The sequence below is a fragment of the Molossus molossus genome, unplaced genomic scaffold (assembly GCF_014108415.1).
Source record: "Molossus molossus isolate mMolMol1 unplaced genomic scaffold, mMolMol1.p scaffold_m16_p_5, whole genome shotgun sequence".
NCBI lineage: Eukaryota > Metazoa > Chordata > Mammalia > Chiroptera > Molossidae > Molossus > Molossus molossus.
The window spans coordinates 6,970,888-6,996,906 of record NW_023425388.1 but is presented as its reverse complement, the minus strand read 5'-3'; the positions used below and the strand labels follow the sequence as shown (position 1 = coordinate 6,996,906).

The 26,019-nt window shown below is 56.3% G+C and overlaps 1 protein-coding gene across 1 annotated transcript in view; it reads left to right on the top strand.

The window, feature by feature from the left end:
- UMODL1 (uromodulin like 1) overlaps positions 1 to 26,019 on the top strand; it is a 49,339-nt gene that overhangs the window by 6,032 nt on the left and 17,288 nt on the right. The window contains exons 3-13 of the mRNA XM_036243633.1: positions 2,160 to 2,321; positions 3,437 to 3,558; positions 5,701 to 5,887; positions 7,891 to 8,031; positions 15,003 to 15,257; positions 15,900 to 16,012; positions 17,561 to 17,780; positions 22,024 to 22,161; positions 23,419 to 23,658; positions 23,773 to 23,982; positions 24,968 to 25,225. Coding sequence (XP_036099526.1) covers positions 2,160 to 2,321; positions 3,437 to 3,558; positions 5,701 to 5,887; positions 7,891 to 8,031; positions 15,003 to 15,257; positions 15,900 to 16,012; positions 17,561 to 17,780; positions 22,024 to 22,161; positions 23,419 to 23,658; positions 23,773 to 23,982; positions 24,968 to 25,225 — 2,046 coding nt within the window. The remainder of the gene's footprint in view (positions 1 to 2,159; positions 2,322 to 3,436; positions 3,559 to 5,700; positions 5,888 to 7,890; positions 8,032 to 15,002; positions 15,258 to 15,899; positions 16,013 to 17,560; positions 17,781 to 22,023; positions 22,162 to 23,418; positions 23,659 to 23,772; positions 23,983 to 24,967; positions 25,226 to 26,019) is intronic.

Below are 26,019 nucleotides of genomic sequence, written 5' to 3'. Positions count from 1 at the left end.
GACCTATAGGAGGGGTGTGGCTAGAGCAGGGGAGTGGGGACATGGGAGGACATGCTGAGCACCCTGCCCACCTCTGCTCTCGGGGACAGCGCGCTGGCCGCTGGGACTGCCCGGTGAAAGCACTTACACTGTGGGCATTGGCAACACACCCCTCTCTCCGCTGCCCCCGCTGCCCCAGGGCCTGACTGCTCGATTAGACCTTGATCGAGAGGCCGAGGGGCAGGCCGCTCTTTGGAGCCTGCAGAGTTCCGGCCTCCTAAGTGGTCCCCAGACCCGTGGCTGCTTTGCACAGAATGGGGCAGAGGCCAAACCCTGGATGTGGTAGCTACGGAGACAGCCTGGACGCGTGGGGAGGACAGGAGGGCCCCCGGGTTCCCCCGGGGCGTGGGGGGACTCGTATCTTGGCAACCCAGGGCTGAGCTCAGGCAGCGGGAGGCTCAGACTAGCTTCCTCCTTTCCCTCCCACTCAACGACCGACTCACTAAGAAGGGAAGAGCGTTCTGAGAACACCCGGGCCTTTCAGTCTAAATGACTTTCGATTTCTAAAACTCCAGCGTTTGGAAAGGCAACAGTAACTCATCCATTATTTTCTTTAAATGTATCTCTGTACTCTCATTACAAAAGCAAATGCTCAAGCCATGCAGAACATCTGGAAATGCAGAAGAGAACGCAGGGACGCCACCCTAAGCCACCCCCCCACCCCCCCACCCCCACGCCCCAGCATAGCCACTGTGAACATTTTCTGCTATCTTCGTTCAGGGAAGGCGTTTTACAAAAGCGTGGTCACCCTGTTCGAGATTTTCCTGTAGCACACTTTTACCATTTGGCAGTGTACCTGGGCCACGTTTCATGTCAATAAATACTGTCCCGCAGCACGATTCAACAGCCACATGTCATCCGCTCGTATGGATGTATCAGCGGGAGCCAATTTTCTGCCATTTAACTTCAGCTGCTTCCAAGTTTTCGTTATCACACACCCTGCTGTGATGAGTGTCCGATGGTACAGACACTGCTTTGCACAAGCTGGGGTGGCACTAACGGACCACCTGACCATTGCTCGCCAGCTGCGGTGACACCTGGGTTTCCACTCAGCCCATCTTCATGGGCCCATCATCATGGCAGAAAGACCCCACCCTGTACCCAGAGACTGCCCCAAACTCCCCATCCCCCCAGGTTGAGGCCAGGGCCCCTTCGGGGAAGGACTCCCAGGAAGGAGGAGGGAGCGGGAATGATTTTCCAGAGGATTACATTTCAGAGCCTGGGAGGCCTCAGGGCTGCTGCTCAGACAGAAATCTCTGTCGGGTGGGCCCCTCCAACCGTGACTAACTTGGGTTGCCAGGCACCGAGCAGTCCTGTTTCATTGTTTACATTGAGATAGTGGAGGGAGAAGCAGATTTCTGACTTTCTACCAAGCTGGAATTGTTGCCGGTCCCCCGGGGTTCTCAGGGAGCGCCAGCCCTGTGGGCGGGAGGAGGGGCGTCCCTGCAGCAGTCAGGGCGCTGAACTTGGACACCTGTCTGCTGTGGTCTACAACCAGTTCTGAAAGCGGATTTTTCTTGGTGGCCCGTACTTTCTTTCCATTTGAGGAACCCTTTAGGTTAGACCAGTTGAGATGGACAGGCCAGTTGCAAAGACGATGGAGAGAGTGCCCTGGTACCCTCACAGTGCCCCCAGTGTCTGTGTCCTGTGTCACCACCGGGCACCTGTCCCCACGGAGGAACCGGCGCTGTGCATTGCTGGCAGTCCAACTGAACGCTTGATGGATTTCACTTCCTTTTTCTTATAGTGGTTTTTCTGTTCCAGAAGCCACCTCACATTTAGTCTCATGTCCCCTTCACCGTAAGGCCGCCGGATTTTACGATGGAAGAGAAAGCAAAGACCTTCAGATCCTTGGTCGGTGGCCCCACAGGGATGCTGGCACTTCTGTCCCAGTGGCTCTCCATTTTTTATGTCACCAAAGCCAGTCCCTGTGTGGCCATTTCTCCAGGACTTTAGGCTCCAGAATGGCACTGCCCAGGCCTGGCTGCAGCCCTCGAGTGGCTGCACTGTCCGCTCCAGAGAACCACAGACGTGATCAGCGTCGGGGGCTCCCAGATCCGGTGCGCGCGGGGCACCCAGGTTTCATCACTAATATCATTAACTGCTGATTGCTTCCCCAGCCCTGAATCGGTCCAGGGAATTTACATCAAGACCCGGCGTCTGCCCGAAGGCGGGGCAGGAAGCATCCACCTCGCCCTGCACCCTGGATTCTGACTGCCCTGGACTTCAGAAGTGCTGCCCCTTGTCGTGGGGGCACCATTGCGTGGCTCCCGCACCCCAAGGTAGGACTGAGGTCTGCAGCGAAGGAGGCGTCCAGTTAGGCCGCTGCTCGTGGGCTGGGGTTCGGCCCTGATCTGGTGAAGGTGGGGGGAGCGATTTCCAGGAACCCTGGCTGCTGTCCCGATGTCACTAGGAGCCCACAGCTGTGTGCAGGCACACCCCACTCCCGCTCAATGCAATGTCTCTGTCGAAACCTGGCCACCGACATCTCAGAGCGGGGCGTGCTCACGGGCGCCCTGAGGGGGCAGCCATTCCTGGCAGAGATCGACCCGTTTCCCAGGTTCACCTGGGGAGCCCTAGAGCTCTGGATGGCACTAGATGGAAGCTGACCTGTGTCATAGCGGGAAGGTGTGCAGCTGCTCCTGAAACCCGAAACCCTGCAGGTCCGTGGCCCAGCCCTCAGGGTACATCTGTCCGGTCTGGAAGATTCTGGTCTTGGCCATGGCCGCCGCCAGGAGAACGGGTCGGTCAAGGTTCAGAGCCGGGGAAAATATGTACATAGCCCCAGTGAGTGGCTCAGCTGGTCGGAGCATCATCCTGTGCAACAGAAGTCTGCGGGTCCGATTCCCGGTCAGGACACATACTTGGGTTGCAGGTTCAACCCCTGGACAGGGCAACCGATGGATGTTTCTCTCTCACATCGATGTGTGTGTGTCTCTCTCCCTCAAAATCAATATCCTTGGGTGAGGATTAAAAAAAAAATACACACACACACATATCATATGCATTATATGTTATAATGTAGTCTATTATTGGTATAGTATAAATAATGTAAAGTATTACATATCACATATTAATTACGTGATTTTACTATATACATCACAGTACACATATTCTATAAAATATATATTACACACAGCATTATCTATTATTACAATAATATAGTGTATAGTAGACATAGGATTACATGTGTTGTGTCCATGTGATGTACATATTGCATGTGTATAGGAGGTGGGGAAGTGTCCCATGCCGGCCAGGTGGCAGCCCCTCATAGGAGGCTGAATGCAGGAGGCCAGCCCCCTGCCTTCCTGGTCTCCTGTGCCCCTCCCCACCCCGGGGTCTCTGGTGGCCGCACCAGGTCCTGGGCCTACAGCTCTCAGCCTGTGTCCCCCTGCAGCTCCAGAGAGCAGCTTGGCCAGGTCCTGGTACAACGTGACAGTCCTGGTGAAAATGGACTTCCAGGAGCTCCAGCGGGTGGACACCAGGCTCCTGGGCCACATGCGGCTTCTGCACTCGATGGTAGGTGAGACGAGCCTGCTGGCGGGCGCATGGGGGGCTGGCGGGAACCGGGGGTCGGGGACGGGTTCCACGAGGGACCTTAGAAGGCCTGACTCTGAAGCCAATGTGAATTCCTTATTTAGAAACCGAAGCTTCGCCCTGACCAATTTTGCTCAGTGGTTAGAGCGTCAGCCTGCGGTCCAGAGAGTCCTGGGTTTGGTTCCTACTAAGGGCACGTACCTCGGTTGCGGTTTGTCTCCGGTCCCGGTTGGGGTCGTGTGGGTGGCAGCCACTCGATGTGTCTCTCTCACGTCGATGTTTCTTTCTCTCTCTTCCTCTCTCTCCCTCCCGCTCTGTCTGAAGATGAATTCAAAAATATCCTTGGGTGAGGATAAAAAAGAACAAAGTTTTAAAAAGTGTGATTTACGTGCCACAAAATGCATACACAGAAGTGTGCGGTGTGCAGACACAGCCTTGAGCCCTGGTCACAGTCTAGAATAGGCCCCAATCTTTTAACGGTCTGACGCTTAAACCTAAGGTGCCCCAGTGTAGATGGCCTGGGCCCCAGTTGTGCCCCAGATGGCCTGCATCCCAGCGTCATGGAAAGTGCTGGGATGGGGACTTCTGCCCAGTGACATTGGCGTCTGCAGCTGGACAACTCTGTTGTGGGGGCTGCCCGACATCATAGGATTTCTCAGCACAAGAACCCAGGAACAAGCCTAGATAGTTTTCTGACAACCAAAAAGATCTCTGGAGGTGCCACATGTCCCCTGAGGAGCAACCCCATTCCTGCGGGAGAGCCCGGCTCCGTCCAGCACCTCTGCGGCCTCCAGCCAGGACGTCTTCACGGTGCCGGACGGGGCTCCGCTCATGGTCCCCGAATGGAGGTCCTTCCAAGGTGGGAGTCACCCTCGGCTCAGAAGGGTCCCACACTCCGATGCTCTGTGGTGCCTCTGGAAATGTTTCACACTGTTCGAATAAGGCCCCCAATTTTCCTTCTGCACTGGGCCCCACGCACTGTGGCTGGTCCCGCCTGACCTTCGGATCCCACCTTTGTGTCCCCTGTGTGACGGGGAAACAGACTCAGACTGGGTCCCTTCCCCTCAGAACAGATGGCACACAAACTCACCTTGCTCTGGGCCGTCCAGTAAGCGGCTTGAGAGGCATTTCGAAAGGACACCGTCCCCTGGAAGCCTCCTTAACTGCCCCAGCTGGGGGTGGTTTTGTCTTCTCTAAGCTTGTGAGGGGCAGGGGCAGACAGCCCCATCGGCCAGTGAGAGCAGGGCTCAGGAGCCAGACTGCCAGGGTTCAAACCCCAGGGCAGCCACTCATCAGCTGTGTGGCCTTGGGCGAGTTACTTAACCTCTCTGTGCCTTCCATACCACGTCCATTGATTAGAAATAGTTATCATCCTATTGAGATGGTGGCCATGAGGTTTAAACAGTACATGGAAAGAGCTTAAACAAATATTAGGTTGGAAAAAAGGATTCATATGACATGAGAAAACAGATCCCTGAAGCTAAAAAAATCAGATGCACAACACAAGGCCATGGTTTGACGTGCAGTTTTTGAATTTCCAGTCTAACTCTCTGCCATGAGCTGTGAGGATGGGGCCTGAGGGGCCCCAGGGGTGACTCGTGTTTTGTTCCGGGGCTAGCCGTGACAGAGTGCCGCAGACTGGGGGCTCACACGACAGACCTTCTGCTCCCACAGGTCTGAAGGCCAGAGGCCTGAGTTCGAGGTGCGTGCAGGGCTGCTCCTTCTGAGGCTGTGAAGGAAGGGACCCTTCCAGGCCCCTCTCCGTGGCTTGTAGGTGACTGTCTTCTCCCTGTGTCTCCCCAGCATTTCCTCCTATCAGTGTCTGCCTCTGTCCAAATCTCGTCTTTGTGTAAGAACACCTCATTTCCAAATAAGGGCCCTTCTGAAGTCCTGGGGTAGGAGTTCAGCATAAGGGTGGACACTGGTCAGCCCAGGACAGCTGGTGCTGCGGAAGTATTTGTAAACCAGTGTGCAGGGCGCTACTGGGATGACGGCGGAACAAACCACCGTCGTTCTCTTCTGCAGAGCGGTGCGTGCGCGTGAACTTGAGCTCCGGGCCCCAGTCTCCCTGTCTGTCTGATGGCGGCAGGTTCACTGGGTGATGCTCTAACTCCGGCTTCACAGGTCACCAGTGCCCTGCAGCCGACGGACGCCGCTGTCCACCACCTGCACTCGGCCTGTGGGGACACCTCGACCACAGTGTCCAGGCTGCTACTGGGTCTGCCACAGCCGGTGCCCGTGGCCAGGGTCTCCGCAGTGCTGGACAGCATTGTGAAGCGTGTCTACGAAGTGATCAACATCCAGGTGCAAGGTGTGCTTTCCCTGGGCCTCTCCGTGGGGGTGGGTGCCGGCGTGGAAAATAATCCAGCAGGTAAGGGGGGGCTGAGCCATTTTATTTTGTTTTTATTTTTCCAATTTTTCTTAATTTATTTACAGATGTTTCTCCTTTCCCCTCCCAGACACCCTCCTCCCCATCCCGCCACCCCCCACCCCCCAGCATTGTTGTCTGTGTCCACCGGTTACGCAGACATGTAATAAGTTCTTTGGTTCATCGCCTCCCTCCCCCCACCCCCTCCTCTGAGGTCTGTCAGTCTGAACCGTACTCCTTCTATGTCTCTGGGTCTACATATTTCGTTCATCAGCCCACCTTGTTCATTACATTCCACAAATAAGTGAGATCACATGGTATTTGTCTTTCTCTGATTGGCTTATTTTGTTTAGCATAATACTCTCCAGGTCCCTCCATGTCATCTCAGTGGCTGACCCATTTTAGCTCACACTGGTCCAAACAAGTTTAAACTCTGTGTCCTCCATACCCCCCATACCCGGGTTTCTCCTTCCATCCATGTGGGCGCCGGTGAACGGACCCCAGAGCAACACAAGGGTTTCTTCCTCTAGCGCTCAGGTTCCTACATGTCCCCCTGCCTCCCTCCCACCCTGCCAAGGACATCCTTGTACCTAGAAGGCTCCGTCAGCAGAATTTGTGCAGGGTTGAATTTGGTGAAGAACACAGATGTGGCCTTGTTTCTGGAAGAATTACCTGGTCCGTCCTCCCTCCCTCCCTCCTCCTTCCCCCTCCCTCCCCCTCCCTCTCTCCCTCCCCCCTCCCTTCCTCCCTTCCTTCGTTCCCTTCCTATCCCTTCTCCCTCCCTCCCTTTCTCCCTCCCTTTGTTTGGTGTATATCAGGGGCTAGCAAACATTTCCTGAAAGCATCGTACAGTAAATTCTTCGGGCTGTGGGCCACGTGGCCTCTTCTCAGTGCTCAGCTGCCACGTGACACGGAAGGAGCCGTGGGCAGGGTGTGAGCACAGGGCCCCAGCAGCACGTCCTTTTCCACGACGGGAGGCAGCTGAGTTCCCTGCTCCCTGGGAGGGTGGCTGCTTCTGTGGGCGAAGCTCCTTCCAGGGCAGTGAAGGGCAGTGAAGGGCATACGCCCGGCTCTGGACCATTCATTCCTCTGAAAACCCACAGACGTGCTTGCGGACCAAACTGAGCAGCGCCCACGAGAGACGAGCCTGCCTGGTCCGCGAAGGCCCCGGCTGGGCCGCAGGAGCGTGTCTGTGGGTGACCACGGGGTCAGCGCTGGAGGCAGCGAGAGCAGGGCGTGGGCCGGGGCCGGCGAAGCGAACCTGCGGCGGGATGTGGGCTTCCACTGGCGGCTTCAGGGGACAGCTTCGCTCCAGGGTTTGCTCTGGAGCGGACGCTGTCAGCAAGTGAGGATCTGATTGGGCATCTCAGCAAATCTTCCTTATGGAGAGGGGCAAGCGAGCCCGAGAGGAGCTACAGTTAGTGAAACCAGAGTCACACCTTAGCCCAAGGTATCCGTGGGTGACACGGGGCCTCTCCTCGGGCTGACTTGGGAAGTCGTGCGGTGGCGTGGTTCTGTCCACTTTCTCCCAGTCGGGGAGCAGCCTGTGTGTTCTGTGAGATGGCTTCTGTCGATCGGAGAGTGACGGGGCCCAGCTGAGTGACAGGCCACTTCTGAATGGCAGGGGCTGCTCTGTTCTCTCTCTCAGTCTGGAGAGGGGCCCATCCACCAGGTTAATTCTTTGGTAGGATGTTTGGACCCATCATTTTATGACCCTTCAGACTCGATACAGCCCCAAGGCAACGACAGCCCCCACAGCCCCCCAAGCCACAGGGTGCCGGCCCGCGTGTCCTGAGTTGTGGGACAGCTCGGCGGGCTCTATCACAGGGCATCGGAGGCACCTGGGGCCCGCTGCCCAGTCCACCTCCTCCGCTCCTGGGACACACATTGGGAGGTTCGTGAGGATGACCAGGTGGTTCCAACTCCCCTGTTCTTCTCTCCGGTAGATGTGAATGAATGCTTCTACAAGGAACTCAACGCCTGCTCCGAAAGGGAACTGTGTCTGAACGTGGAGGGCTCGTACCAGTGTGTCCGCCACCCGGAGGGGCTGACCTCGTCTCCCCAGAGGCTGAACCGCACGTGTGAAGGTAAGATGGCACAGGACCCGTGCAAGCAGCCTCTTCAGACGAGACAGTCCGTAGACCACAGGGATCCGCTCCTCCTGTAACGAGGAAAAGGCTGGTCAGGCAGAGACTCGTCGCCTGGTTCTGTAGATTGTTCTTGATCTCATACCCGGCTATTCTTCATTCTTTGATCGAAACCATGTTTATTTATGTGCCACTCACTGTGTGAGATGCTGGTGATGGAAACACGTACGAATCGATCATCGTCTCTGCTCTCAGGAAACTCAGGAGAGAACATGCCAGATGCTTGCCAGGCGTCACGTATGTGGGTAGGATAATGTGTGATCTATTGTTTACACTGGGTCACCTTTGAGAGTGGAAGCGGCCCTATTAATCCGCTGGGCCCAGGAGTAATCGGGACCATCCCTGGGACTGCTGGTTAATTAGACGGGAAAGAGAAAGAGGGAAATGAGGCCCGTGCAGATGTCTTGGCCAAAGGACGGAACAGACAGTAATTCCTGAATGAGTTGGGGGAAGACTAGGGCTATGACTATTATTTTTGACAATAACAGTTTATATTGAGAGGGGATTGAAGTCGCGTGGAGAGGCCAGGATGCTGAGTTGGATATTGGGCGCTAGAGCTCAGAGGTGGACTGAGCTGCGTACGGACATCTGGGGTCATCAGCATCCAGGCGGCATTTCAGTATGGGCATGGTTGGGGCATCAGAAGGGGGCCTGGGGCCTCTGGCTGAGGAACCCCACTATTTAGAAGTCAGTACAGGAGGAGCAGCTTGCAAAGAGACGAGTGAGGCTGGAAGAACAGTAGGAAAGAGTCTCAGAAGCGTTTGCAATGAGGAGGCTGAGACCAAGCAGAGCCTGCAGGAGAGGGCAGACTCCCAGGAGTGTCCTTTTGGAAGATGGGTGATGCTGAAGCAGGCTCACGTGCCGGCAGGAGAGACCTGGTCAGTTCTTGCGCTCCAGGGCCCAGTCCAGCCTTCTCTCTTCTGGGAAGCTGCTCTTGGACTTCTCCCCTCCCCCTAGGGCCTCCCGAGCTGGGGATGCTGGTCACCTGCAGTTGCTCCAGTGGCCGGCGTGTGGTCAGGAGAAGCTTAATGCCCACAGCCTGCAGAGCTGTCTGCAGGCGAGCAAGGCCGAAGGTGCAGCTGGATGGTGAGCGGGAGATGCTAAGATGGAATCCCCTAGCTTGCGTGGATGGGCAGAGAGGGTTCATTTACTCACTTACGGGACACATTTTAATGAGTGCCTGTTATGCACCAGGTACTGTGCCTACTATGCTGGGTAAAGACTAGACTAGAGAGGTATTGCAGGCCCCAAATTCACTCTTTCCTTCCTTAGCAACAGAATTTGGATTGGGTTTTGTGTGGAAATGCCTTAGTTGAAGAGACCAGGTTTCCCTACCTCTCTTGCAGGCAGGGTGGCCATGTGACTCGTTTTAGCCAATGAGATGTTGCAGAAGTATCTATGAGAGTCAGGAAGACTGCTTAATGGTTATGGGCCCTGCTGGGGCCAGGCTGGGCACAGGACTGTGATGGCCAAGGCCCCATTGGCCATCTGAGCCACATGGTGACAGTGAGGCTAAGGCTCAGATACTAGTGGTGGGGGAGCAAAAAGAGTGAAGGGGCCTGGGCCTGAGGTATTTCAAGGGGTATTGACATTTCAAGGGGTACACCTGCCAGAGGTCGAACCCTGTTATATGGGGTTTCCTATTATATGGGACATCTTATCTCAATCCAAGTGACTTGAGGCAAGGCAGGGAGCAGGGAGGTAAAGGTCAGATGGGGTCCTGGAAGCAGGTGGCTGGTGGTGAGATGGTGGGTGTGGTGGGGAGGCGTGTCTGCTAGACAGACACCAGGACCCAGAGCACAGGGGTGCACAGCACAGGCAGGGGATCGGCGGGAGAGGAGGCTGCAGGCTGGGCACAGACGGACGGGGTACTTCTCTCAGAGTCCAGCCTAGAGCAGATACCACTTATTCAATTTGGCCACTAAAACTTTCTTTTGTCATTGCAGAATCTGATTTATTACTTTAGCAACATTCTAGCAACAGTGGAAAGATAAGTCACCCCCAGTCTCTATGCGCCAGCAAACTGTTATTTTTCCCTATTTAAATCCTGCTGTGCATGCAATTTTGTATTCTGCTTTCTCCATTCCCCGTTCAAGGTTTCCAAGAAGCAACCTGGTCTTCATAACCCTAATTTCCACGGTTGAGTAATAATGATGTTGTGTAGCAGTGATATAATGTCTCAGCTATTTGTCTCTCGGGGGGCATTAAGGTGGCTTCCAACATTCTGCTATAGAAACTAGGACTTTCAGTAACTTTGTGAAGTGGTTATGGAGAATATTGTTACAATCACGTTGAATTACTTAATTTAATGTGCACGTCCGAGTCCCTCTAAAGGACCATTAACCGCGAGGCCCTCCCTTTGTTCAGAATAACACAGCCAAGAACTGCTTAGCACTTAGGTCACCCAGCTCTGTAATGAGCACCTTTCTATTGTCACCTTATTTCATCCTTAGAACAACCCCACCAGGCAACTGCCCCGCGGTATTTCCCCCGGGGCTGCCCCTTGTCACTGCGTTGTGCCACCCGGTGGCCATGCCCTTCCCGCCCACATGGTGCCGAGGATCAGGAGCTGACCAGAGTTCTGGAGGCCTGGACTGCTCCCTTGGTGATCCAGGACAGCATGAGTGCAAGATGCTCGCTGACTCCCCGCTCTGCTCTGCTGTGGAGGGGGAGGCGGAGGCTGCGGGCGCGCTCGGAGGGGCTGGTTCCCAGCTCCACTTGAGGACCGGGAGGGGTGCAGGTCAGTCTTCCTCCACTGGGATGTCCTACTTCCTCCAGGATGAAGTTCCATGGGGCAGGTCTCCCGGTCACTGCTAATGAGCCCCTGCACTTGGCAGACAGCCGCTCAGCACATACTTGACATCAGTCAGTGGAGAGGGAGGTTTGCCGGCGGCTATTCCCGGGGTCTCTGGATGTTTGGGCGGTGCACCTCCCAGCCCACTTCCAGCAACAAGACACCCCTCCACCACGCAGCCCATGACTCTGAGGGTCTGATGAGTGCCCTCCACGCACAACTGAGCCCACGAGCTTTTCACAGGCTCCCCCGCTGACCACCCTTGGATCTCCCGCACTGGGGCCTCCAGGCAGGGAGTCCTGTTCGTCACTGAGCATAGAGGGTTGGAATACACTTATTGAAAGTACTCTGGCCAGGAATCTGAAAAAAATATCAGGCTCTATTTATAGTTAGGAATGTTGTCAGCCAACCATCACCACGCTGCCCCGGATACTGAGTTCCGAGGCTCCTTCCAGATAAAGGCTGGGCCACAGGTACACAGACAGGGGCCGCGGCCCCGCCCGGCTCCACTCCACGGGCGGACGCTGCGAACTCGGCGCTGGAGACCCGGAGAGCTCCGACCGCATGTGGCCAAGCGAAGCAGCACATGTTTTAAATTTAGAAGCTCATATTGATGAGCAATCTGCTGGAATGGTTCAGAGGTACAAATCCGTGGAAAATACAGCACAAATTTCACATGCTTTTCTTGTGAAATTAGTCATTCGATTAATGACACACGGGGCAGCTGGATTCTTGCACAAAACAGAAACCGTAAGAAATATTGCCGGGTTGCCTGTCATGTTCCAGAAACACGTTCTGCTCTTGGGACAGAGTGGAACTGTGTTCAAGGGTCCTCCCAACTCCCTCCAACACGGTCCCCTTCTCAGCTGGAGCCGAACAGCTATTCAACTCCGTAAAGAAATGTCTCCCGAGCCTGTGCTTGGCCAGGGCAGGGCTGCCCGTCCGAGGGGCAGCCAGGCTGGCGGGAAGTGGCCACTCACGTTCACCGGAGTCAGACCCCTCGTCCCTAACTGCGCAGACTGCGCATCCTCGGCATTTCTACCTTTGCAAGGGTCAGGTGTCAGGGTGACAGGCCCAGGGAAAAGAGGAACAGCCTGACACGGGATGTCCTGGGAAAGGCAGCGCCCCCTGCAGGCCCCTTCCTGCTTCACCAGACATGAGTCTGGGCTGCCCAGGAGAGACAAGGCCCAGACCCACAGGCACGGAATCCAATGAGCTTCACCGAAATAAAGACCAAGTTCCCAGACGAAGGATGGGGAGGACCCCATGGCAGCAGTGTCCTGGGGTCACCCAGGCGCGAAGCGGGTGTTATTTCCCAGGGCCACATTGGACGAGGGCCGTCAGAAAGCTAAGGGGTCGTGCAAGCAGGACATCCTGGCTAACGAAGGACGAGTTCCAAGTTGGAGCAAAGGCAGCAGCAGGACGATTCTCAGGTCAGCGTGTCTCAAGCTCCGTCCTACGGAAGGGGGATTAGCCACAGTGTGTCAGACGCTGGCTGAGGGTGCAGCCACACAGACTGGCCAAGTTGCTGTCCAGCCCAGCTGCCTGGAAAACGGGTTCGGGGAGACTAGGAGGTGGATTCCTGCCCTGTGACTGCTGTCCCAGAGCCACACACCTGGTGGCATAAAACGGCAGAGAAATGGTAAAAAGAAAAGAAAAAGAAAATGATCTAATGCATTATTTTTTTCAAAAGACTAAAACTACAGTAACATAGTCTCCTCCAGTTCCGGAGGGCAGAAGTCTGAAAAGGACACAGGTGTCTTCAGATACGCTGTACAGCCCTGGCCGATTTGGCTCAGCGGTTAGAGCGTCGGCCCGCGGACCAGGGAGTTCCGGGTTCGATTCCCGCAAAGGGCACGTATCTCAGTTACAGTTTGTCCCCAGCCTTGGTTGGGGTTGTGCAGGTGACAACCAATCAATGTGTCGCTTTTACTTCGATGTTTCTCTCTCTCTCTTTCTCCCTCTCTGTCTGAAGATAAATGCACAAAAACAAACAAACACTGTACCTCCCCATCCTGGGAGAGTTCTCAGGGAACAGCCAGAATGTAGATGGAGGTCCCCGGTCCTGTGCCAGAATGGCAGGGAAGGGAGGGTTGGGCTCGCTGTAATTTATCTCCACCTGCTTGGAGGGGGAACCACAGGGGTTACGGTAAGGAACCATGCATACACAGGACACCCCCATTTACAAAAGGCAGCCAGCTCAGTGCTCAGTTGGAGGAAGACACAGCAGGGCTGAGTCACAGGACAAGGGTGAAGCACTGAACTTGAGTCTGAGCATCTTGGCAGCGAAGAAAAAAAGAAAAATGAGTGAAATGACACATTTATTCGTTTATTTTACTGAAAGGAAGCAGACCCATTTGTCTGGAGAGAGAAAATTGTTCATGATACTAGAAAACATGTTTTGTGAATCCTTACAAGAAGAGCTTTGGGAAACTTCAGACACTTTTTAACTTTCTTTTTACTATGGTTTTGCAGAAGGTTTTTAGAAAATATCCTTATGGCTTGCTTTTTACACAAGTCAAATCCTGATGTAAACACGACTGTGCCTGGCTTGAGGACCAACCTCCTTTTTACATAATTCATATTACCCAGGTGCCTGTTGTATGCCAGAATTTTCTTCCAAAATAGAGGTTTAATATTTGAGTATTAAGAAATATATATTACTTGTTATATTAGGTAATTAGAGTATTATGTACTAGAGTATTATATTAGAGTATTGCTCCCCCAAACATAGATTTTATTTTATTTATATTTTTATCCTCACCGGAGGACATTTTTCCATTTTTTGTTCAGGTAGAGTGGGAGGGAGAGAGAGGAACAGAGAGAGAGAGAGAGAGAAACATCGATGTGAAAGGGACACATCGAGTGGCTGCCACTCGCACGACCAACCAGGGCCGGGGACAAACTGCAACCGAGGTACGTGCCCTTAGCGGGAACCGAACCCGGGTCTCTCCGGACCGCAGGTCGACGCTCTAACCGCTGAGCCAAACCGGCCAGGGCTAGATTTTATTTTTTTTAATTAAAAAAATTTTTTAAATGTTTTTATTAATTTTTTAGAGAGAGGAAAGAAGAGAGAGATAGAAATATTGATGTGTGAGAGAGACATCGATCGGCTGCCTCCTGCACGCCCCCCACTGGGGATCGAGCCCACAACCTGGGCATGTGCCCTGACCAGGAATCGAACTGGGACCTCTCAGTCCATGGGCCAATGCTCAGTCTACTGAGCCACACCGGTTGGGCTCAAACATGGATTTTAATATGAAAACATAAGAAGCCACAGCCCGATTCCTGAGTCAACTCCCTTTCTTGGAAGGACATAGTCAGATCGGAGTAGGGCCCATCCTAATTACCTAACTTTGACTTAGTTACCTCTTTAAAGACCCTGTCTCCCAATACTGTCACATTCTGATGTACGGGGAGTTAAGACTTCAACCTATGAATATTGGGGGATGCAGTTCAGCCCATGACCCACCATAACGACCACAGCTGTGAACCAGCTTGGGCTGTTCCCACGTCTTGGCTGTTGTGAAAAAAGCCACAGCGAACCCTGAGGTGCAAAAATTCCTTCGCGAGAGTGATTTCCTTTCCTCTGGGTAAATACCCAGAAGTGGGGTCCCTGGGTCCTACGGCAGCTCTAGTTTTCATTCTTCGAGAAACCTCCATACCGTCTTCCATAGTGGCCGTACCAATGGTGCACAAGGGTTCCCTTTTCCCCACACCCCTCGCCGGCACCTAACCCTTGCCTTTTGATGATGCTGTTCTAACAGGTGAGAAGTGAGGCCTCACTGTACTTTTGATTTGCATTTCCCTGGTGATGTGTGATGCTGAGCATCTTCCCATGTGCTTGTTGGATGCCTATACATCTTCTTTGGGAAGAGGTCTATTCAGATTTTGTGCCCGTTCTGTAAGTGGATTGTTTTTTTTTTGCTGTTGGATACTAAGCCTTATCAGATGTGTGATTTGCAGATTATCTTCTCCAATCCCTCAGCTGCCTTTTCACCTCGTGGGTGGTTTCCTTGCTGTGCAGAAGCGTTTGGTTTGAACAGTCCCACCTGCTGGTTCTGCATTTGTTGCCTCTCCCTGACGTTCTCCGAATCTTCTCTCTGTATGTTCACAGACGACCCTCCCATCACAGACTACATGATCCTCAGCGTCACCAGCAACAGCTTTCAAGTGTCCTGGAGTTTAAACTCCACCCAGAACCGCACCTTCCTTGTGCAAGTTTACAGGGGTGAGGAGCTGCTCAGGAGTGCCAGGACCCAGGGGACAACCCTGGAGGTGACTGGGCTGGAGGCCGGAGTGCTGTACTGGGTGAAGACCGGCTATGAGGCATGTGGGGCCGATGTCACCGCGATGCTGCCTGTCAGGACCGGTAAGGCGCTCGCCTGAATGCCTTGTGTTACCTGTGCGCTGGTCTTTCTATCCCGATTGTTGGCCCCAGAGATGCAAATTGGTGCTCTTCTTCTAAGTAGGCAGGGGCAGGCACGGCCGCGGCCCGCCATCCTGATGGAGCCCTGGGTTCTCCGTGTGCCCTGAACAGTGTCATGGTGGTCATGGCCATCACGGGCTCCTCGCTCCCCTCCTGCAGGCATTGAAAGACCCTCTGTCACACTTAACTCGCAGGGCTGAGTGTGTGTAAATTCCCCGAACCCAGACCTGAGCACCACACCAAATCTCCACGAAGCCTGCCGCATTCCCCATGTGATACACTGCCGAGCTGATGCCTGCGCCCAGCGGGAAAGAACCTTTTCCCCGAACACCGCGTAGCAATGAGCTGGGAAGTCTGGTCCAGAGGCAGCTGGCATGCCATGGGGCTCTGCCAGGTGGCTGGCGTTTCTCCTGGCCCGAGGTCCGAGCTCCCCTCTGCCTGGTCACGGTGGTACCTCGGTGGTGCAGGCCTCGATCTTTTTTCTTATTTTCCCTCAAAGAATAGGCTTTACCAAAAACATTGGCAGAAAACCCTATGACGTTAGCTCACACGGTTCCAGCTAATGTGCGTGATTGTCCATCTCAGAGGCCCGTGTGTTTGGAGTCACAGTGAGGATCCTGGACCGCACCATGACCGAGGCGCTGCAGAACCGCAGCAGCCCTGAGTACCGGGACTTCTCCCGACAGCTGCTGCACGAGGTAAAGCCAAGGGCAGGCACAAGCCAAGGGCAGGCACTGTGAGCTCGCCTTCAGGTTCCGAGCGAGGAGTCTGCACATGTCACTACTCAGTGCCTCCCCCTCCCTCTTTATGGGGTACTTACTCTTGATTTGGAGGCAACCCACCTTTGAAATACATGCCTTTGATTCAAATGGTCTGCACCACTTGATCCTGCAGTTAGGTTTTCTGTCAAACTTCCATCCAGGGCATTGGGGGGGGGGGGGGTCTTCCCACTCCGGAGCAGCTTTATCTATCAAGAAAGCGCTGGCCAGGGACCAGGCATCCCTCCCCCCTCCCCGCGGCTACTGCGGGACAGCAGCACGCAGCTTGGGAGAGCCAGGCCTGTGGTGAATACCCTCTAGCCTCAGATGATAAATGGGAGGAAAAAGTATTTGATAAGTTGTCAAGAACTATGAAAGGTCTAAGATTTTACCCTTCTTGCAAACTAATAAGTTAGCCGATTCCTGCTGCCTGGATGCTGGCAGAAGACACGAAGTCCTGGATCAGAGACAAAGGACTTGATTCCAGCACGGCAGGCACCGAGCCTCACACTGGTTCCCGTTCTCTCTCTGGCCCCCAAGTTCCACAGGGCAGGCTCAGGGAGGCCCAGGTGGGTGACGCCCACACAGCAGGTCTGCATCGCAGCGGAGGACCCCCAAGCTTAGGGAGCCTGAACCTCCGTGGCAGGCTGTGAGCAAGCCAGCCTAGACCTTTTGCCGTAAAGAGACATTACCTTTATTGTACCAGACAGTGGACAAATCTGCCCCTTTCTGAGGGGCCACGATGTCTCTCCCCCAAGGCTGTTCGTCATGCAGACATCTGGGGAAGATATTCTGAAGCAAGAGGGTAGTTCGTGCTTCTACCTGCAAAACTGTAGAAATGCAAGAGACCGAAGGAGGGTTGTCTCTCCACATCCCCCTACAGGGAAAATTGGTTTTTAAACGTCCTTAGAGAACCCCCTCTTCCTTCCAGTGGTGTTGGCATGTGTGCAGGAATCGTGGGGCAGGAAAGTGGGGCGCGCTGCTTCCTCTGCTCCTGCCGAGCTGACCCTGAGCCCCTGGCTCTGCCCGTGTGTTTCCTGGGGGATACAGCCTGTAAGTGGGGGGCAGCGTCAAATAGCTACGAGGTTGTTCCTCGGTGGCCCCCTCGGTCAGTCAGTCCATCCATCAGTCAGTCCAACAGTCCCTTTGTCTCCCTCACACAAGTTACCTTCACACCAGTTTTCAGGGCACCCAGAGCGCATTGCATACCTCACGCTCCACGACAGGGGGGCTGACTGTGACGTCACTGTGAGTTCTCGCAAATGCGCAGTCCACCGTCCCAGGGGGAAGGCAGGTGGGGTGCCGTGAGCTGGGGGCACCTCTGCTTGCCCCAAGAGGTTGGTTGCTGGGTGCCTCTTCTTGGTGGTGAAGGAGACACATGGATTCTGTACCCCATCTGTCAGCTGCACCTGGGGCCCTGCTTAAAGGTTTCAAAGCTGTTGATGGAAACTCTGCTCTAACCAGTGGCTGTTGCCTCTCCCTGGCCAGGTCGAGAGCGCCTTCCCGCCAGCGGTGTCTGACTTGTACAAAAGAGGGAAACTGAGGCTGCAGATCGTGTCTCTCCAGGCCGGAAGCCTGGTCGTGAAGCTCAGAGTGACGGTGCAAGACCCCGAGTTCCCAGTGGGTGTCTCCACGCTGGCCCCCATGCTCCCGAGGCTGTGTGCAAGCAGAGTGTTCCAGATTGACCAGAGGGGGACATTAGTGCAAGGTAGGGTCACCTCTCTACACCCCGGGCGTGCCACCAAGGTGCCCTCTAATGCCTCTGCTACAGTGTTTCGGGTCAACAGCGACTTCATTCCGAAAGAGAGATGAGGTCAATGAAGTTCGAATCCTTATTCTGTATCACTCCATGGAAACCGGGGCCTAGGGTCGCAGCCCCAGAACAGCGAGCCCACCTGCCACTCACACTGTTGTTCCAGAAGGGAGAAGGGACCCAAAGAGCCTTGTCCCCTCGGAGGGTGCCTCTCGGCTGCCACAGGCCCAGAGCTCAGGGTGGAACGGGCTGCAGGGCCCACAAGGGGCAGAGGACGAGAGCCCCCGGGTCAGTGTCAGGACCACGCACCGCCTGGCCACTGTGTGACTCAGCGCGGGTGGTTTCGTCCGGCCAGGTGCGTGTAATTTCACTCGGTACTGCCTTGCGGCAGGAAGTCACAGATCAGGAATGAGGGAGAGAGGGACAGAGACAGAGAGATGAGGGGGACAGGGGAAGGTAAGAGGTAGACCGAGTCAGAGGTAGAGACAGAAACACCAAGAGACAGATGGGGACTGGGGAGGTGAGACAGAGACAGAGTGTGTGCTGGCGGGTAAGGAAGCTTTGTCTTCAAACACGGAGATAAAGTTCCCTCGTGTAGTGCGGGCACCGCAGTGTCTGCATCGACGAGCCTGGTTAAGGCTCAGTGTGTGGAATGGGCGCCCCTGAGCCCCGGTGCAGCTGGGTCCGAGAATGAGCTCTTTCCTGCTTGCTGTCAAACCTCCCCCGCCCAGCAAGGCAGGGAGGCCAATGGGGTGCCACACTGAAGTCACACCTGCCTGCTTAGCCGGGGGTGGCTGTCACTCAGCCCCTCAGAACGGAGGGCAGCGGCTCTCTGCACCTGGCCGGCGCGGGCCTGCTGCGGGTGGGTCCTCAGCCTGCGCCCCCAGGCCCACCCGAGACCAAGCAGGAGCCATCTGCTGGATCACCAGCAGCCCTTCAGCACCCTGCCCGCGTGCCCTTGTGCCCCAGGGCTTAGGTCATTCCAGATCTTTGCCAAGTGGTGCGGTGGTGGAAGGGCAGCCTCCAAGAGCTCTGCACACAGAGCTTCAGAAGGGTCCGTGTGCAAGAAGGGTCTTTGCAGGTGTAATTAGGTAGGATCTGGGATCATCCTGGATCGGGGCGGGCCCTAAATCCAGTGACAAGGGTCTTTAGAAGAGATGGAAGCGAACACACGGAGACAGGACACAGAGAAGAGGCCACCTGAAGACGGTGTGGTGGCTGCAAACCAAGGAACCACGGAGCTTTCAGAGGCTGGAGGGAGAGAGCCCTCCCCTGGAGCCCTCGGAGCGAACCCGGCCCTGCCGACACCCGGAGTTCGGACTCGAGAACCGTGAGAGATGAGTTTCGTTGTTTTGAGCCGGTTTGAAGACTTGTGGTCACGTGCAGCCTGGGAAACGCAGAGGAGAGGAGGGTCTGGCAGGGCGGACGGACACGGGAGCGTTCTCGCAGGTCGTTTGCGAGCATCCCCAGCCGTCCCAGAGGCCCTGGAGAGCGGAGCCTGCAGCGGTCCTGCCAGACAGGGAGCTGTTTGTGGAGCGAGTCGGAGCTGGGGGGCGGCTGAAGGCCCCCCTGCAGGCACCTGCCCTTGACCCTGGACCAGGAGGCCTCGGGCTGCTTGTTGGCAGGGAAGGTGTCCTGCCCGTGCAGTTTTCTGACCCAGTTACTACTGGCTTCTGACACCAGAGCCCGCAGGACAGGCCCTGGGCCCAGCCCCCACTGGGGAGCACGGGCCTGAGCCCGTGAGTGGGGAAGGCGTTCTTCCCTCCCAAGTGCCCTCAGCCCGCAGCCCGGGAACAGGGACACAGACATTTGTTGCCGCTCTGCAGAAAAATCGACACACAAAGGCCACCACCATGCCAGCTGGGCAGCCACCGTTTCTGTGGGCGTCAGGACGGCCTAACCGTGCTCCCCACAGGTTCCAGTCGGCCGCACACCCCGACAGCATGGCAGCCACACAGGCCCTTTCTGTCCCCTTTCAGGCAGCGGAGAAGGGGCAGAGTAGAGGGAGCCTGGCCCTGGGACGGTCGCCGTCCGCCCGGTCGGCCGGCATGGGCTTTCTTCCCCACGTTCAATGGTGCTGCCTTTTGTCCGGCTTCTGGGCGTGGTGCCAGGAGAACGAGGTTCTCTGGACCCGCTTCGCCCTCACGTGTGAACCTGGTGCTGTCCCCCAGGCGAGAGGAGGCCTCTGGCGCACACGTCCCCTTGAAGGGCACCTGGGCCACAGCTTGGGGCCTCGAGAGGAGCCTGCCCCTTCTGGGACCCAGAGGCCTGGTTTGGGGCCTCCCCAACTCGTTCCTGGGTGGGGGCACCTGTGTCAGGAGCCGAGCTTCGCTGTGGCTGGTGGGAGGTGGGCCACGCCCTCGGCCCAGCCTCAGGGCCAGCCGGAGCCCCCACAGCTTCCTATGTAGGGCTCCTGCCCGTGTCCCCCGTGTCCTCGTCCGGCCAGTCCAGGAGGTGCAGAGGCCACCTGGCCTCCCCAGCTGCCCGCACACCCGCCGCCTCCCTCTGAACCGGAGAACTGCTGGCCTTGGGCTGTGGTACAAGGCCACATGCAGCTGTGCCCACCTTACGTGGGCTGGCTGGTAGGCTGCGTGCGGGGGACCGAAGGCCAGGGAGTCACCAGCACTGAAAACAGCCACCAGGTACTCTGCAGTGGAGCCCAGATCTCGACTGGGCCCTCCCTCTCCTCAGGGCCCTGCTGCGGGGCCAGCTGTGCTCTGGCCCCTACTCCAGCCTCCCAGCACCCTGGAGCTGCCTGTAGGCTGGAGGATGGGCAGGCATCCAGGAACATCTGGGGGCCGGGCCAGCAGGGCCCTGTCTGCAAAAGAGCCGAGGCTCATGTGGGGGGTGTGTGTGTGTGTGTGTGTGTGCACGCGCACACTCGTGTAAGTGTTGCATCAGCTGATGAGTGAGCCTCCCTGTCCCTGGGGAGCTGTTTCCATGAAAAGCACATGAAAAACCGAAAACCACAAAGCAGGCCTCTGCGCCCTCAGCTGCAGTCTTCTCAGCACAACACTGAACTCATCCCTTATCTTGACTTGAAGCCCAGCCAAGCCCAGCCCCCCCGGCACACTGGGCCTGGACCAGGCATTGAGCCCAGGCTCCAGGGAGGCGCGTGCAAATGGACCTCACAGTCCACCCCCACTCGGGGAATCCAGTACCCTCCTGGGGCCCCAGCTTGCCCTGCTAGCAGGGGTGACCCTCTTTAGAACCACCTGTTTCCCGGGGGAAGGGGAGGTAGGACAGGTAGTGAGGGACCCAAAGAGCTGGGTCTGGGCTGAAAGATGGAATTCTAGAGGTGTGGGAAAACTGCCCCACCCCAGCTTGTCCCCGCTGGGAAAACAGTTTGAGATATTTGTTCCTTTAGGATTATCATACTTACTGCATGTAGCACTTTACTGGTTAGTCATCTGTCAAAATGCACAACACCATCAGATTCTCTCTCAAAGCAGGTACGGGAGTAGGGGTCCAGAAGAGGGCGGGGGGAGGGCGGGAGAAGGAGAAGGGAATGGTGTTCTCTAGGAATTTTGGTTTTCAGTTTGGCCTAATGCAGTTCCTGGCTGCTGGCTGATTGGAAAAGGCAGGGCTGGATTGGGGGGGGCGGTCGGTGAGCCAGGGCTGGGGGCCGCTGGGGCCTGTTACAGGGATGGGGGCTTGCCCAACACTCTTCCTTGCCCAAATAGAGGGGCCAGCGCTTCCTGGCGACGTGGGTCTATGGACTTTCTCCAGAGGAGGTGCTCAAGGGCCATTCCCACCCACGTCAAGGAAGCTCATGTATACTTAACTGGGCATCTGGCTCAGTCATTTGCCTCCTATTTCTTTCTCGAAACAGTAAATATTAGGGGATCTTGGCACATCACAGAGAGTTGGGTCTGGGAACAAAGAATAAACAAGGAAGAAATACCTTTGCACCTGTGGGTGCTAATACCTCCAAAGTAGCCAACATCCCTAACCCTTGCCCCGCATCAGCAGCCAGCGGTGGGGGTCAGCGCAGGAGGGCTCGGCTGGTGGCCTCAGTTCAGGTTCGGCGTCCATCCCGGGGAGGTCTGTGCAGGGCCCCTCCCAAGGGTGCTGGACGCAGGGGCGCACCCCTTGCTCCTGGCGCCGTCCCCGGGCTGCTCGCTGCAGACAGCCAGGGACAGCTCCGCGGTCCCTTCGCCTTGTCCGCACTGGCTGCTGTCCTGTCTCCCGCCGGCAGACTGGGACGAGTGTGCGGACAGCCTGGAGCATGACTGCTCGCCGGCCGCCCAGTGCGTCAACCTCGAGGGCTCCTACACCTGCCGCTGCCTGACGGCCCAGGACGCCCGCCCCGCCCGCGCCGGCCGGGCCTGTGCAGGCGAGTCCTCCCCACCCTCCCCAAGCGCTGGGCCGTGCCCCCCTCTCCCCCGCCCCGGGACTGGCTGTGGGGCACACCACCTCCCATCAGGCAGGATGGGCACAGGGCTGAGGGCCCACCGTTTTGTTAGGAACCCACAGAAATGCTCTCATTTTAATTTTTTTAATCAAAGAAACGAATATAATAATAGTGAATGTCAATAATGAATCTAATTTTTATTCCAGTGCAGTTCTAAAATACAATTTTTAATTTTTTATGGCTAAGAGGGTTCGGGTAAGTCATCATGCAGCCTCCAAGAGAGGATCCCTCCAGGCGGCCAGGAGCCCGAGGCTGCAGAAGCCTAGGAAAGTGTGGAGAAGGCCCTGATGTGGGGCCAAAACATCTCCCTGATTTTTGGGGGGCTGGCTCTGATTGAGGGGTTGGGGCTACCCGAGGGCCGAGGTGAGAAGCAGGAGGAGGCCCCTGCAGACGCCCAGTGCTGTGGCAGGCTGGCCATGTCTGCCCTGGACGCGGGGTGGGCATGGACGCTCAGCCCCTTACTGTCCCGGCTGAGCTCCGGCTGGGAGCCGGGCAGAGTGTCCCCAGGGAAGGCACTCTGTTCCGGCCCGTGTCCGTGGTCCCGCCTCCCCACGCGCGCAGAGCGTCTCTCCTCCCAGCTTCTTAGTCAGGGCCCAGCAGCCCCGCACCACGCCCCGCCCTGAGCGTACACGTGAGGGAACTGCTGGATGGAGTCATCTGAACCTGTAAGAACCAAGTCCCGGGTCTGCAGTCCCCCAGGGGGACCTCGCTCTTGGGGTCTCAGCGTCTTCATTTATTTATTTATGTTAATCCTCACCCGAGGACATTTTTGCATTTATCCTCAGATAGAGCGGGAGGGACAGAGGGAGGAAAAGAGAGAGAGAAACCTAAATGTGAGAGAGACACATCGCGTGGTTGCCACCCACATGACCCCAACCAGGGCTGGGGACAAACTGCAACCGAGGTACGTGCCCTTAGCGGGAACCGAACCCGGAACTCTCTGGACCACGGGCCGATGCTCTAACTGCTGAGCCAAGCCGGCCAGGGCAGCGTCCTCATGTATTAAGTGGAGAGGCTCCTCCTGACCCTCCATGAGTCGTTTGGGTAACGACCACACTAAACATTCATAGTCACTGAGACAGTCTGTCTTCCCACTTGGAGTCCACCTGGGGGGCCCTTGCTCGTGGGTGGCATCTGGGGCTTTGCTCTCTGTTTTTGAGAATGGCTGTGTCCCAGCAGGTGACCTGGTGAGCCCCACAGTAGGTGCGCTGTCCCTGGCGACAGGGCTAACAGCCCCAGCTCTCAGCACAGAAATAGCTCTTGGCCTGGAGACCCCTGCCTTGTCACCCAGCCCCGGGCATCTTTGGGGCACCCCTGCAGCAGGCCAGGCCCAGACCCCAGGGCCCCCGCCCAGGAGAGGGGACAGTGGCGTGGTCGGACAGGACAAGAATGGCACAGAACAAGGTGTGGAGGAGGTGCCCAGCAAGGCCCCAGGTCTGGGGACAGGCCAGTGGATGACCAGCAGGGCTCCCAGACCAACCCTCAGCACCCTTCCTGGGGCCATGGACGGCCTGCTGGACCCTCCTGGATGGATGCTGAGCAACTCCACTACAGAGCCACACGCCTGGCCCACCCCTGCTGAGGGCCCCGTGGGCCATGGGTGGCATGCCAGCCTTCCCACGTGGGGCACATCGCCAGCACCTCTGGACCCCACATGGCCGAAGGACACAGACCCTGGACACTCCAGCTCCCCAGACCTGCCCTTGGCCTCCACCCTCTCGTCTCTGAAGACCCCAGCCTGTGGTGAGTGCCTGGAAGGACGTGTCCCAGGGACGGGGACCACGTGCTCAGCTTGAGCGCCAGTGGCAAGGGCTCGTGGGCTGTCGGGTCAGACCCCTCCTAGGGACACTCAGGTGGATTTCCCGTTTCAAGGCTTGGCAAGCGGAGGTGCAGATCAGCCCTGTCCCTGGCGGCTGACTTCTGGTCTGGTTAGGACGGGAAGTTATTTTCCGTGTTCTCTCCAGCCCTTCCTCCCCCTTCCGAGGCCTCCCGTTTGCCAAGCTGGAGCAGGAATTCGGGCGTCTGGAGGAGACTGCGGGGCACATGTGTCACCACGAGCACTGGGGCACATCCCCCAGCAGTGTTGGACCCCCCTTTATTTCCGCGCCAGCTGTGCAGTCCCAGATGTGCTGACCCCAGCAGTTCCTCATTACATGTAGAGGGTTCAGCCTTCGCCACAGCCCCTGGTGACAAGGCCTGGCCGGGCCAGCTCCCACAGGGGGCCACGCTGGCATCTCTGTGAGCCCTCTGAGCTGGCCCGACTCTGGATGGCACGTGCCAGTTGCCACTAAATGCATTCCCTCTGCTGAGACGTGCATGTTCCAGGACTAAGTTGCTAAGCCGGCGTAAACCAGCTCTGGGGAGTGCCCCGGTCCTCCTGTAAGAATGGCTCTGTAGCCAGCGATGGCCACCATGTGAAAAGTCTACCCAAAAGTATCCCCTCTGGAGGAGCCGCCCACAATCTGCTCATGAGGCCTTCGTTTTGGGAAGTGTGGGGACCTCAGAGGCAGACACCAAACCGAAGGGGCAGGGCTGCTGTCCAGGGAGCCTGCACCCATGTGCTCTGTTGGTAGCAAGGGGGCTTCATGGGACTTCCCTGGGCTGGCGTCCCCTAAGGATGTCTCACGTCCCCAGCAGTGCCTTTGATTTTAGCACAGGGCGAGTCTTGGCCTTTCGTCTCTCCTCTGAACGCTTGTTTTTAACTTCGGCATTTGTATCCACTTCCCAGTTCCCGCCCCCATCAGAAGGGTCACGATTTCCAACGTGACCAGCACCGGCTTTCATGTGGCATGGGTGGCAGATCTCGCCCTGCACCCCACTTTCCAGCTCACCCTGACGTCCATGCGGAGCCCTGCCGTGCACCTGGAGACCTGGAACACAAGCCTGCAGCTGTGGGGCCTGGAGCCCGGTGTCTTGCACCTGGTTGAGATAGTGGCCAAAGCATGTGGGAAAGAAAGTGCCAGGGCACACCTGAAAGTGAGGACAGGTAAGGGGTTGCAGAAACGCTAATGGCCATTTGTTCTTTAAGGGAGGGAGAATGTATGAAAAAGATTTTTCGTTGGGTCAAGGTTTGAAAGAACTGCATTCACCTGTGGGCGGGCTGCTGGGTTTCCATTGGCTTCTCAGTGTAGAAACATTTGGCTCACTCCCTACTCAGCTGGCATGGGACAGCCAGACAGAAGGTGGCTCATTTTGGGAGAAGGTGTTGGGTGGATGTTGCAAAGAGCTCCAGACTCTGCCACAAGGTCGTAGACACTTGCTGGCCTGTGTCCTCCATGTGGGAAGATGTGGGTGGTGCAGGTCTATGGAGTGTCCTCGGTTCCTTCTGGTCACTCACTCTCAGTGGACCTGGATGTGGTTTTCAGGAAGAATGACAAGAAGCAGATGGACACACAGCAGAGCTGTGAATGGCCGCCAGAGCCTGGGGCTGCAGAGTAAAGGGATGGGAATAGAATCGAGCAAGTTGCAGCAGACTCTGATAAGGCGGCTGATGCTGACCATAGTCAAATATCCAGATAACTCCCCTCTTTTCTCCTCTTCGGCATTTATCAGCCAGATATTTTCTTGAATGTCTAACTTCCCTAAGCAGCCGAAGGTGGGCCTGATGCTGCAGGTTAGTTCTCATGTCTTGGGCAGTTGTTGGGGAGTCGATGGTGGTGGTCTCCAAGGCACCGTGCACACCCTTGGGGATGCTTAAGGTGACCTACAGGGATGCAGTCAGAAAGGTTTAGAATTTTTGTTTGTATATTTAAAGTTCTAGCCTGGCTGGTGTGACTTAGT